This window comes from Microtus oregoni, unplaced genomic scaffold (genome assembly GCF_018167655.1).
Source record: "Microtus oregoni isolate MIOR12 unplaced genomic scaffold, Mior012 000008F_ref0000371, whole genome shotgun sequence".
In the NCBI taxonomy this organism is placed as follows: domain Eukaryota; kingdom Metazoa; phylum Chordata; class Mammalia; order Rodentia; family Cricetidae; genus Microtus; species Microtus oregoni.
This window is the reverse complement of record NW_024543067.1, coordinates 6123997-6138132: the sequence shown is the minus strand read 5'-3', so window position 1 is coordinate 6138132 and position 14136 is coordinate 6123997. Positions and strand designations below refer to the sequence as shown.

Below are 14136 nucleotides of genomic sequence, written 5' to 3'. Positions count from 1 at the left end.
ATCCAGGTTCTCTGGAAGAACACTCAGTGCTCTTAACCACTAGTAATCTCTCCAGTCTCCGACCACGGCGACTCTTTTTTTTTAAATATTTATTTTATTTATTTATTATGTATACAATATCCTGTCTGTGTGTATGCCTGCAGGCCGGAAGAGGGCACCAGACCTCTTTACAGATGGTTGTGAGCCACCATGTGGTAGCCAGGAATTGAACTCAGGACCTTTGGAAGAGCAGGCAATGTTCTTAACCACTGAGCCATCTCTCCAGCCCCCATGGCAACTCTTATAAAAGAAAACATTTCATTGGAACTGCCTTACAATTTCAAAGATTTAGTCCATTATCATCATGGCAGGACATGATGCAGACAGAGATGGTGCTGGAGAAGTAGCTGGGAGTTCTATATCTTGATCCATAGGCAACAGGAAGTGAGCTGTGTATCATACTGAGCGTAGCTTGAGCAAAGGAGACCTCAAAGCCCACCCTCATAATGATACACTTTCTCCAACAAGGGCATACCCTCTTTACCAAAGCCACACCTTCTAATAGTGCCACTCCCTGTGGGGGCCATTTTCTTTCAAACCACCACAGAGATATTCTCTTATTTTGACCCCTGCATCCCTACAGTATTCTGTTTTTCTGCGTCTTGGGTTCCATAGCAGTGAGCTCAGAAGTACCTGAGAAGCCATATAAGAGGCCAAGGGTGACTGGATGACAGTGGACTCGGAGAGAGGCAGCAAAGCAGGAGGCTGCTGAGCCAGACTCCGTGTTAATTCTAATTGCCTTCTGTGACCAAGTTGCTTAACTGCTTGTGAGTCTCCTCTGGGCTTACACTTCATGGCCAGGAACTCAGTTCTAGGCATCTTTTTGGTTATGTTGCCCCTGTTGATTAAATTAATGTTTGCCATTTTTGAGTTGGGATGCACTTTTGCTTCTACAAATCTGTTGCATTTTTCTGAGTTTTGTGGGTTTCTTACTGATCCTGCCTTTACTGATACCCTCCTTTCCAACCCTGGTGATTAAACTAAAATTCTCCTTTGATGATTGAGTTAACACCCCAGAACTGTCCTCTCTGGCTTTAGTTGATCCCCTTTCAAGTAAAAAGGTTGCTGGGTTGTTGGTGGAGACTGCCGTTCTACAATTGCTGTATTCATTTAATTTTTTAAGAATTACAGGAGGATGTTTTCTATTTCTGTGACTCAGAAACTATGTAAATTTTTTTGATTAAAAATTCCAGAGTGACTGAGGCTCCCAAAAGAATGCTTGCCAAATTACAAATACAGACATTGTTTCTTAGAATCAGTGGCTTTGTTCATTCATTCTTTATCCCACAAGGTCAAACAGTTAATCGTGCATATTTTTGTAGGCATAATGAAGCATTTTCAAGATTTTTTTGTAAGGAGTTTTTGTAAATGAAGCCTGTCTGTTGAATTCTCCTATGAAGACTCAGCTGAGGCTTGCAAGACATTCTGAGAACAACAGACTGTCTTTTATAAATGGTGTATGGAGGTGGGAGAGGAATGGACAGGCCTCCCATGGATTGCATGCCATACCTTGAGCGTGTGGCAGGTCCAGAGCTGCTCTCTTCAAAAGGCACCAAAGTGGAATGCAGGTATCAGGGTTTCCTTCCTGGCTGCAGCAAGCCTCTGTGATTGAGTTCATGTCTGTACAGTTGAGATAAAGCCCTGCCCTTACAGCGCTGAACATCCAGCACTTGAACAGAACATGTTTTCTTGACCATTTTGTTTTTATCAGTTGGAAGAACCCACTTGGGAAGAATAAAACAGACATTATAAGGGCTTTAGTTGATGAAGGGGCAAGAAACGGAAACATGGAGGTGTGATGGGATAGCGACATCACCCTTCAGTCATATTTTACATCTAACCCATGCACCACCCTCTTGACTACGGGTTCTCGGGAGCTTGTAGGGACTTGGTGAACTGAGTCATCTCCGTCTGTCCCAGGAAATGCTCTGCCATTGATCCTGTGTGTTTATTATTTCCATTGCGATTTCAAGTCATTGGAATAATACATTATATTTATAGTTCAATCTGAGTTGGCAGTGATAAGGGTAGAGAATAGACAGCTAGTTTAATGAGTGACCTGCACTTGTAACCCTCCAAAATAAACAGAACCATGGAGGGTGTGCTCACATATTCTTCTGTAGACATGCATATGTGTTCTGTGTATAATGTAAAATGTATAAAAATTCTGTGTTTTAAAAACAGAGTAAGAGAAGCTGGGCATGGTGGTGCACACCTTTAATCCAGCACTCATGAGGCAGAGGCAGGTGAATCTCTCTGAGTTCGAGGTCAGCATGGTCTGCAAAGCAAGTTCCGAGGACTGTTAAACAGAGAAATTCTGCCTTGAAAAACCAAACCAAAACAAACATACATAACCCAGCATAATAGAAAAAAATATAATGAAATGTCTCTGATAGTTGCTTTAGTATTTGAAGTATTATTTGGAGTGGATTCACTTAACTACTTAGCCATTTTCTTTACTATTGAACGTAGATGTTTCTGGGTGCTTTTTCTCTACCTTTGAGGTAAGTATCAGTTTCCTGCCTCTTCCATTATGACTAATAAGGGAGACAGTGCACTAATAGCACACTGGATGGCTGGAGCCACTCCCTTCATGAGGTTTAGTTCTAACGCAGCTGCTCTCTCCATCAGATCTTGGAGTCCCTGTGGATTGTTATGAGCCGGAATGTGAGCCTGCTGTTCACCACGGTTACCACGCTGCTGACCATCCTCTTCTACAGTGGCACTGCCCTTCTCAACTTCGTGCTGTCCCTGGTATGTACATCTAGATAGCGCACACTGTATTTCCTTACACATCACAGCGTTTCTCTGGGCTCTGTATTTGTGCATGTGTGTCTTCTGTAGGTTCCCAAATGTGATCTTTTAGGAGATACTGTCCTTTGTTTTGCAGATAATTTTCCTGACCACACTGTTTTATCTGTTAAGTTCCAGTGATGAGTACTACAAGCCAGTGAAGTGGGTGATAAGCCTGACACCACTGTCTCAGCCAGGCCCTTCTTCTAATATTATTGGCCAGTCTGTGGAAGAAGCCATCAGGTAGGGACAAGGCTTTTGCTGTTCTTACTCCTTTCGTAAGCTTTCCATGACATCCCAGTTACCTGCCTTGCATTTCATAGGAATATTCAGTGTTCAACTAGTGAAGGATGTTGGTGTTTTCAGGACCCTGTTCTCACTTTCAGAGGGTACTAGAAGCAGGGCCTGTGCTTTGAGGAGATGTTCCAAAACTAGTTTGCCCCTCACTCTGCTGCCTGTGGGTACAGATGGGCTTTCCATAAACAGGCTCTCCGTCTGGATTCCATCTTCATGTCACTTGCTCAGGAGAACCCCCTCCCCCATCTTTCACCACACAGTCTTCACCTCCTTGGGACCCTTTTCTGTTCTCAGGAGTGCTGGCTTGGATCTATTATGAGGGCATATGACCCTGCTGCTTCTCTTTTTGTTCGAAGCTGTGCTCTCTGCAGGGATAAGGTGGTTATTAGAAACGCAGTGTTTAGTCATCTCCAAGTCTCTGCACTGTATCTGGACAAAAACTTCCATGAAGCATGTTTCTAGAGTCTGTGTATTGCAGGTTCAGTTTCTAACTGAGATTCTTCCCCTTCTACACCCCTTGGTCCTTCTCTTTTCCTCTATTTCTGGTAGGGTTTTGCCCTTTTGCGACCTTGACCTCTTTAGCTCCTTCTTTGTCCTTGTCTCATTGCCTAGTTAGAGACACTGTAGTCTTATTTTTGTGGATACCTAACTGTTTAAAGTAAATAATTGTGCCACCCATCAGACCCTTCTTTCTACTAAGGACTGGACAAGCAATTATGAAAAATGTAGTTCATTCTGTAAATGCTCAGCAACACCAGGTCGTTAGCTGTGCGGCCTTAGACTCAGTTACACATGGAACCTCTGGCATTTCTGTTTCTGTATACGTCCAAAAGGTGCCGTTGTTTGGAACTAGTCATCCAAGAAACTTAAATGACCGGGCAGTCCTTTCTGTATTCTCCTGCTACCGCTCCTCCGTATTCATGGAACAGCTAGGGAGATAATCACTCTGTTCTTCAGAACCCTCAGTTACATTCTGGAAAAGCATGTGCACTCCTAAAGTAGCTCATGTCTAGAAATTCTGCCGTTTTCTTCTCATTTCCTACTTGTGAAGCCTGGGGGAGGTCTTTATCAATATTTTCTTCTTGGATTGAATTGGGTGTCATCTGGCCTTTTTTTTTTTTTTTGATCGTTAGAAGTCCAATGCACTATTATCACCTGTCTTTGCATGTTCATGAGGAACCATCATATAAGATTCCATTTGGGAGTATATTATCTAACACTGGAACTTCCCAAGTGATTGCTGTTAGTGGAATAGTTTTAACATCCCTTTCATGTCTCTGTGACCTCTGGCATTCTTACTGGATAAATAAAATGATGAAAATTGCAACAATAGGTTATCTTTTATTTATCCACTTTTTAAAAAGTTTTTTGCAAATACTCTTCTCCCAAAAGGAAAAAAAAAATAAAACAAACAAAAAAAAAACCCTCTTCTCTTCCCAGTAGCATAAAGCCACTAAAATTGCCTTTTCAAATTTGGGCTGGTGCCAGTCCTTCCCATCCGTATGACTGAGGCTAAGGTGTATGGGAAGACCCATGCATTGCCAGGAAGCCCACTGATCTAAAGACCAGTGTTCCAGCTTCCCACTGGAGCCTCTGTTGGTACCCTTGTTCTCACAGAAGCTTTACCTTTCTCAGATTACAATTCTGGAATGTTCTTACGGTGCTTTCTCAAAGTGAGCAACTGACTGACACTGAGTTGCTTAACTTTACACAAGACACTTCTGTACTCTTCTTACCCCAATCTCTCTCTCTCTCTCTCTTTTTTAGACTGGATCTTGCTTTGTCATCCAGGCTGGCTTTGAACTTGAACTTGATATCCTCTGCTCTCTCTCTCTCTTTTTCATGAGTACCATGCCAGGTCTCATCATTTAATATGGGGAGAGGAAGGAGTTTAGTATCAGCTCTATGATCCTGTTGGGTCTGAAAGCTAATAAGTGGGCTTAAATCTCAGACAGCCACTTCTCAGCTATGGCTGAGTGGGCTTTCCAGGCTCCAGCCCTCTGCTTATACAAAGACTCAACACGTTCAGCCTCTGCACCTCTGCATGGGCTCCTCTCAAGCCCTCTTCGGGGGGTGGGGGGGGTGGGGGGGAGATATCAGTGATCCTTATTTAAGAGCCTGAGGAAGAATTTTCATCCTGAAGGATTGTTTAAGTAGTAATATGATTCTTTGAGGATGAAGATAAAGAAGAAGAAGAAGAATAGGGAAAAAAAATAGGAAAATTTGCAGCTTATTCTGTAAGTGTTTAGTGACACCAATTTTATAAATAAGTCATTGCTCATCAGTGTATGGTCAAGTGAACATTCATTAAATTACTTTTGTATGATCCTTTAATGAATCACATGTGGAATGAGATGGGGGCTTATTGCATGATCAGGCAGAAGTGTGTCCCTGGAGCTTTGTGCTCTGAGCTGTGTGGTTTCATTTGTGCTCACTGTGGCCTTGACATTTTGAACTTTATTATTTTAAGTCTAAATCCACATCCTTCCAAATTGAGGGCCCTTGCCATTGAATTTTCATCCCATCTCAGGGTGTTTGAGTTAGTAGCATGCATCCTGGTTCCCACATTTTCCTCCCGAGCAGCATGCTGTCTCCGAATGCACACTCCACCCTCTCCCTGGTGCTCCCATTCTGCCTGCTCTGGTGGGGGTATTGCACATGACTAAGTTGCATGTTGTCACGGCCTTAGTGCAATTTAGTGTGTGTGATATTTTCACATGAGTGCATGCACACGGCTGTGGCTATTGCTTGCTGGGATTACAGCTTTTTCGTGCTGGAGGGTGGAACTCCTGGTGATGAATTAATTAAATGTGAGAATATATGTTCTGAAAGATTTAACTCAGAAAATGGATCTTCTACTTCTTCCCCAATTCTGAAAAATTGAAAGTGTTATTTTTAAAAAGTCAGTGTTGTTCCTTAAGAAAATTGATGTTTCCAGTTTCAAATTTGAATGAATTGTTGACTGAATGAAATTCTTACAGATTTAAGGGTGTAAATAATACTCATTTAGAGTAAAATGTGCAACAATAAATATAAAGTTTTATTTACTTACTTGCCTACTTATGTATTTATTTTGTTTGTTTGTTTGTCCATTTATTTATTTATTTATTTATTTATTTATTTATCTATTTGAGGAAGAGTTTCTGTGAGCAGCTCTGACTGCTATGGAACTTGTTCTGTAGACCAGACTGGCCTCAAACTCACAGAGATCCGCCTGCCTCTGAGTACTGGGATAAAAGTGTGCACCATTAACCTCTGGCTAAAGTTAATTTTTTTTAAGTTATTTTTTTAAAAAAAGTGTTTTAAAGCTGGATTTGGTGGCACGTGCCTGCAATTCTATCATTTGGGAGGCTGAGGCAGGAGGATTGTTATCAGTTCTATGCCAGTTTGAGCTACATAGTGATTTTAGATTAGTTTGAGCTATATAGCAAAACCAAAGAAAATCTCCAAAAAAAAAAAAAAAGTGTGCGGAATATTTTTATTTGTTTGAGATGCCATAACATTGAAATAAAGAGACAAAATTTCCTATGCATATTTGGGGAACTAAATTATCTGGAGCAAATTATGCCTCAACTAAGCGATTAAAGGTTAGTGTAATTTACTTGAATGTTTAACTTCATAGGAAAATAATTCTAAAATCTTTGTCTTTTATGTAGTTTTTCATTGTGATACTTGCTACATTTGTTTTATTGAGCTTAAAAGTTTTGGGTACAGATGTCTACTATTATGTAGTTGAAACCCTTTAAAAATTTTAAGCATTAATCATTCATAGTAAGGATACAGAATGTACATTAATAAGTATTAATGATGTAAAAGTTCTGAATGAATATTTGTCGTGACCACCAGAGACTTCCTTTGGTGTCCAGAGTTGGCCGCTTCTGTCTATGACTCAGCTGTTCCTCGTGTAAGCTCTGCCTCCCTGGACTGCTCAGTAGCATTTGGGGCCACGTGCACAGCCATGACCTTGACTCTCCCACTAGAAATCTGTTGTTGCTGGGTTTCTGTGCATTGACTGGAGCTGGTCTCTGGGGCAGGTGAACCAGGAGAGGGGGAAAGAGGACATAATGGAAGAGAGGCCAGGTGCACAGGTGCAAACAAGGAGATAGTGGGCATTTGCTTCCTGACTTCTGTCCTAAAGTAGGTACTGCAGTAAAACAAGAAGGAAGTTTTGGATTTCCCTCTTAACCTCTACAGTATATGTTTATCCTGTAGTTTATAACATTGCCTCTTAAATATAATTGTATATATTCTGCTTGAAATGTTTTGTGAGATCAGCTGAGTTGGACAAATGGGTCTGATAGACTACATTCAGGATTGCATCAAACCTTCAATTTGTTAGAACTAAAATTTTTATTTCATAGTATAGGAATTGGAAGAAATGGTGGTATAGCCGATCGGGGAGCTGGTGCTGTCCCCATTCAGAATGGTCCATGCTGTCTCTTGCTCTCATGGTCTCTTCACTAGCTTATTGTCCATTTGAGGCACACTGTAGTGTATTGAGGGTGGAGTCCCGTGGGTGAATGGTAGCCTAGGTGGAGTACCCTTACGTGGATGTTTCCTGGGGACAGGATAGTTTGGTGCTCTTCTGTTTGGTCTTTAGAGAGAAAGGTGGGAGGAATGTACAGAAAGGCAGAGTAAGTGGGGTCTGGTTTTGGACTCAACTCATTTTCTGTTTGTTTTCTTAAGCCGTGTGCTTCCTACTTGTCTGTGGCAAGTGTCACTGTGTGCCCAGTCATGGCATTTCTGAGCTGTGCTTTGTCACTTGGCAGCTTGTCAGGCTTCATCTCTTCAAGAGCTGGCTGACTGATCAGCCTTGTCCTGTCTGTCTCTTCCGGGTTTAGAAAAATGACGAGTTCCTGTTGGTAGGAATGGGAGCGGGCTCACAGCTGAGTCAGTGTGTGAACGAGGCATGAAACCCACACCTTTAGTGTCACTCGGCACAAACGTTCTTGGGGCTGTTATGGAAAAACAAAGGTGCAGAGGAAAGGAAGGCTGGCTGCGTACAACTTTTAGAACTTATGTCCTGCCTTTGAGAAACCAGGTAGAGAGCGGAACCTGAGCTGTGGTGTCAGTGGGTGTGGGGCCAGGGGTCATCTGTCAGTCTGTAGTGACGGAAGGACTGAGTAAGGGAAGGGGTCTGGTTAGAAAAGACACCTCTACCGCTGATGTCCGTTTCTTCTTTCATTGCTAACTGAACTGTCAGAAGAGGGGAGAAGAGCTTCCAGCATATTCTGTATTTGGTTCTTGTCACTTGCTGAGTGCTAGGAAAGCCTAGAGACACGACTAATTTCCATAATACTTGAAAAATCACCAGGGATAAAATAGTTCCAGAAGGTTGAGCAGAAACAACTCTGCCTAAAACAGGCTCAAGTCAGAAGGAAACAGGGAGCACATGCTTGTTAGGGTAGTGACTGTGACCTGAGGTCTTTGGTCATGGTGAGCAGTCTTAAAGGGAATGCCTGTTGGCACCTCAATTTCATACAGCACAGATGTTACACACTGTGGTTAAAAAATGCCACAAGTCTGAGTCTGGTGAATTTTGAACATGATAGGGTGATGTGTATCATACTGTTTTTCCTTGATAACAAGGTAGGTGTGTGCACACTGCTGGCTATCCAAAAAAGATGTGGATTAATTGGCACCAGTGAGAGAATGAAGTAGCTTTTCATTATAAACTTTGTTCTCACAATGATGAAACTATATTCTGCCAGCACATTTGACTGTATTGTGCACGATTGTCTGCAGCTCATTAGTTCGTACCAGATGAACTTTTCTTTGACTAGGAGAGCAAATTATGTCAGATTTTGAGTGTATGCGCGCACACGCCTGTGCCTTACACATGTTCTTTACAGGTTCTACTATTCAGCCACATTCCCTCGTGTTTATGAAACGGGTTTTATTGTATAATAGATGTCCATGTGCAGCTGTAGGTTGCACTGACTGTGCTGTCTGGTCATTGGTGGCTACTGTAGTGGTTTAGTTGTAGATGCATCCTAACTGCTTTTAAATGCTGGGGATTGAACCCAGGGCCTCACTTGCTAGGTGAGTGGTCTACCCCTGAGCTATACCCCCACCTCTCAGCTTCCGAATCTGGGTGGTGAGTGTAAGCTCAGTATTACAGGTTCTTGTTCATATAATCTTTACAGTTTAAATAGTAAAGTTGTATTTACCTCCTATTGATGATAGTATACCAAATTATCACGAACTGAGTATTTAAAAAAAGAGAAAACCCGTTTTTTAGCTTGGGCAGCCAGAAGTCTTAAGATGAAGATAGGAGCAGGGCTGTGGTCTTCCTGGGTGGTGTAAAGGAGATAGGAGTACGTTTTTAGAGTGTGCTGCGAGGCTGCTTTTTAATGTACGTGTGCCAGGTCACAAGCCATGCCGTCCAGGCAGGAGCTTATCTTGTTCCTCAGTGGTACTAGAATATGCTTGGGAACTGTGAGCAGTGTGCAGTGCAGATACTTAGGGTCTACAGATTAGCTGAAAGTTGCTGTAGTGACTGTTGCATACAACCCCAGTTCAGGGTGGAAGGAAGAAGCCTGTGCTTGTCACACAAGTGGTCTGTTTCAGGGTGAGCTGGTGTTGGGGCCTCAGTGAGCTACTTTACTATGCATCCTTGGTGCCAACTTAATTTTACTGTGAAGATTTGTAATGTATGGCCACACCCACACTTCTCACACTGGCCGCTCACTAATTCTGGACAAGTTCTCTGGCCCTGCCCTTACCCTAGCAGTTGATGTGGTTCTTCCCCTTTCTGACTCCTGCCCCAGAAATGATTCCATCCGCTCTTTGGCTGATTGGTCGTTGTCCTGTGGTCTGCTGAGGATACAGCCTGTTTTCTCTTCCTCTCCGTGCTTGTCTCTTGAGGGTGCTTTTCCCTTCGTGTAATTAGACTGCTGTGCCTTGTGCCTACTAAGCCTTGTCTGCTATTTCAGCTCCTCCCAGATGTTTCCATCGTTCTTTTGACTTCCCTTTCCAGACCAGACATCCTCCCTTCCTTTATTTTCTCCTTAACCAGGTTTCATTGACGCTGTGAGGAATGTGGTGTGAGGTGGGACCTGTAGTGGTTCCCATGGTGGACGAAGATGGATAGGCCAGATAGACAAAGCTTGAGTGCACAGTTTATTGAGAAAGGGGTAAAGGGAAGGGAAAAGAGAGAGAAAAACAGAAAGATTTGGAGTGGGCAGAGTTTGTCTCTTAAAGGGACTTTGCACCTGCGTACAATTAGGGTATTGCTTGCCATGTGTAGAAGGGTGACTGCACTGTGCCAGGTTCAAGGGGCAGAGCCAAAGTGTACCTGGGTGCTAACATTCCACCCCCCCTCCCCCTCCTCCCCCTTCTCCTCCTCCTCCTCCTCCTCCTCCTCCTCCTCCTCCTCCTCCTCTTCTTTTTTTGTTAAAAAGGTGAATAGTTAGGAATGGCAGGTTAAGGGAATGAGGGTGTCAAGTTCTCAAGACTGCTTCCTGCTGACCTGTTGGGCGTCAGCCATCTTTGGGGGAACCTGAGAACACATCCTGGGTAGTTGGTTGTTTCTCTGCAGTGCTTAGAGAGCTGGATCCAAGCTGAGAGGTTGTGGAGGAATGTTTTACCTAGAGTCCTCCAGCTTCACTGTAACTGGTTAAAACTTAACAGGTTTTTTATGTTTGTTAGCTTTTGTTAATTTAACATAGATTTCTATAACCTTAATATTTTTTTTATCAGACATCACTGTTCTTTCCCTATCATTTCTTTTTTCTTGGGACTCTTCAGTTTCTTTGTTTCCTGTGTATGTCTCCCCTCCTTCTTTCTGATATATTTGCATCTGAGTCGTTGTTCTGAGAATCGTAGCACACATTCTTGGGTGATGCACTGGTAAAGGTGGCAGTGACTTTGATACCATGTCTCAGCATCCAAGTAGATGGCAGTCACTTGAGTGCAGAGCTGGCCTTGGCTCCTGCTGTGTGCAGTCACCTGTGCTGCCCTCATCCTCTCTTGCAGTGACAGCTTCACCCTCAGAGCCCTGGCCTCTGTGGTTTATGGTTCCTGAGGTTATTGTGGCTGCTGCCTTTTCCACACAGGGCTGCGGAAATGAAGCACCCTCACGTACCATACGATGATTTAATTGCAGGATATACACCTATTTTCACTCCTTGAATGTTCCTGCCTGATTAGAGTTTATAGTCATGCATCTCCCCAGATGACATGAATTATTTGATACTAGAAGTTACTTTGTAGGTTTTGTTGAAATGTATGAAAATATCGTTAGAAGGAAAAAAAAAATGCCAGAGTATAAGATTACTCCCCACTCCTCTTTGGCCCTCCCTTCCTCCTTCTGTTGCTTTCCCTGCTCTCCCCCCATTGCCCTCCTCCTTCCCCTTTTGCTCCTCTTTTCCTTCCATGCTGAGTCTTGAACCCAGGAGATGGAGTGTGCTGAACATTGTTCCACTATGGAGCTATACTCTCAGCCTCACTTGTTCTTTCTGGTTGTGGACTGGATGGATGCAGCTTTCTAAGGGTTTCTTAGACATTAATTCTGTCTTTAGACACATGCTATTTATACCCAGGAAAAACCTGCTTCAGAAGTAGAAAATTGGGCTGGGTGGTAGTGGTAGCACACCTTTAATCCCAGCACTTGGGAGGCAGAGGCAGGCGGATCTCTGTGAGTTTGATGCCAGTCTGGTCTACAAGAGCTAGTTCCAGGAGAGGCACTAAAGCTACAGAGAAACAAACAAACAAACAAAAAACCCTGAAAAACCACAAAAAAGAAAAAGGAAGTAGAAAGTTAGCTAGACAGCCTTTAACCCCAGCACTCAGGAAGCAGAGGCAAGTGGATCTCTGAGTTCGGGACCAGACTTGTCTACAGAACTGATTCTAGGACAGCCAGGAATACACAGAGAAACCCTGTCTTAAAAAGAAAGAAGGGAGAAGAACTGGAAAGTTGGGCCTGGGTTGTAGCTCAGTTGAATGCTTGTGTAGCATGCACAAGGCTCTGAATTTGACACCCCGCAGGAGTTGTTTTAGGATGTGTTGTTTTGCATGTCTTCTCATTAGGGAGCTGTGTGAACAGCAGCTTATACACAGCTTCCAATGCTGTGCTGAGTAAATAGTATTCTCAGAGATGAGTTGTTGCCAGATTTGGAATAACAGGACCAAAGATCCAGAGGTGAGGATTTTTCTAAACCGAAATATGATGCTGGAGTTATTTACCTTTTCCTTTTTCTTTGGGTCTTCTAGAGGGGTATTTGATGCTTCCCTCAAAATGGCTGGCTTCTATGGATTATACACCTGGCTGACACACACCATATTCGGCATCAATATTGTCTTCATACCATCAGGTAACTACCATATGCAGAATTTCCTGACTGTCTCCTTAAGGAAAGGTTGACTTTATATTAGAGCTGCCCTCTTCCTCAGAGCGAAGATACCTAGCCTGGCGGCGTATAGCCCCAGCATCTGGAACCGTACCCTTTGCGTAGAAAGCCTTTTGCAAGTGCTTGTTGAATGAGGAAATGTCTTAGCAATTTGCCCAACATTGGGCACATAGTTGGCACTCAACCAATTAATTGAACTAATTGGCAGGCAGTGAGCAGTTTGTTGTCTCATGTCTTTGCTCCATGAGGGCTACCTTCTCAGGGACAGGCTGAATGCGTCTGGGTGAATAGAAGCATCTGTGCCTGTTGTAATCTGTCCTGAGCGCAGCACCTTCTTTCTGCAAGCACCACACAGACAGAGGGCAGGCTGGTTCTCTATTCTTTGTTGGTTCAGAACCCGTTCCACTTTTGTCTTCTGTGTTTGTCATTGTTTCTTTAAGTATCTCTTCCTGCCTTCCACATTTGCCTCTGCTGTAACTCTTTTACTTTAGTTCCTTTCTCCCTCCTTATGTCCCCACAATTCATTCATGCTTTCTCCCAGTTGACTGTCTAGTCACTAACACTCTGATTGTTCTGCACCCTGAGACCACACGGAGCTATTGAGGTAGGCAATCTATTGATGAAAGGTGATGTATGGATGAAAACCAGTTTTTCAAGGTCACCTGAATGGTTAATGGTTGGATCAGAAAAAGAACCACATCTGCGTGGCTCTTAGTCTGAAGGGAGCCAAAGAGAGGAGAGTACTTGGAATGGAGTGAGCTTGAAGTAAAGTCCTTTACTTACAGGGCTTTGTTGTATTAGTTACCTTTTTCTTTCTTTCCTTCCTTTCTTTCTTTTCTTAGTGGCAAATTAAAGAATAAGAATTCAACCAGAGATTTAGATTGACTTGAGTGTCAGGACATTTTGGTGAATGTTCTACGAGTATATTTATAGGACTGGATTTTAGCCATAGGACAGTAAGATTTAACATTTAAGAATAGCATAAACTAGGGGCTAGAGAGATGGCTCTGAGCTTAAGAGCACTGGCTGCTCTTCCAGAGGACCTGGGTTCAATTCCCAGCACCCATGTAGCAGTTCACACCTGTCTGTAAGCTCAGTTTCAGGGGATCTGATGCCCACACACAGACACAACAACATTACACAGAAAAAAATTAAAATATTTAGAAAAGAAAAGAACATTAGAAAAATTGATAACAACTTTCAAAATGAGTTGTTAGCTGGGCAGTGGTGGTGCATGCCTTTAATCCCAGCACTGAGGAGGCAGAGGCAGGTAGATCTCTGAGTTCAAGGACAACCTGATCTACAGTGAGTTCCAGGACAGCCAGGGCCACACAGAGAAACTGTCTTGATGCGCCCCCTGCCCCCCATAGTGAACTGTTATTTAACTAGAAAGATCAGTTAAACCAGCTCTACCAGCCCTCTAAAACGGAATCTTGTATTCTCTTACTTGTTTGGGTGGATTTTTTTTTTCCATAACAGGATTTCTCTGTGTACCCTGGCTGTCCTGAAACTCACTCTCTAGACCAGGCTGGCCTCAGACTCACAGAGATCTGCCTGCCTCTGCCTTCTGTATGCTGGGATCAAAGGCGTGAGCCACCAATGTCTGGCTTTTTTGGTGGCTTTTTAAAAGATGATTATTTTTATTTTATGTGTGTGG

At 43.1% G+C, this 14136-nt stretch overlaps 1 protein-coding gene across 3 annotated transcripts in view; it reads left to right on the top strand.

The window, feature by feature from the left end:
- Tmem245 (transmembrane protein 245) overlaps window positions 1-14136 on the top strand; it is a 76381-nt gene that overhangs the window by 48317 nt on the left and 13928 nt on the right. For all 3 annotated transcript variants that reach the window (XM_041657066.1, XM_041657067.1, XM_041657065.1), the window contains 3 exons: window positions 2671-2793; window positions 2930-3075; window positions 12343-12443. In XM_041657066.1, the coding sequence (XP_041513000.1) occupies window positions 2671-2793; window positions 2930-3075; window positions 12343-12443 (370 nt within the window). The remainder of the gene's footprint in view (window positions 1-2670; window positions 2794-2929; window positions 3076-12342; window positions 12444-14136) is intronic.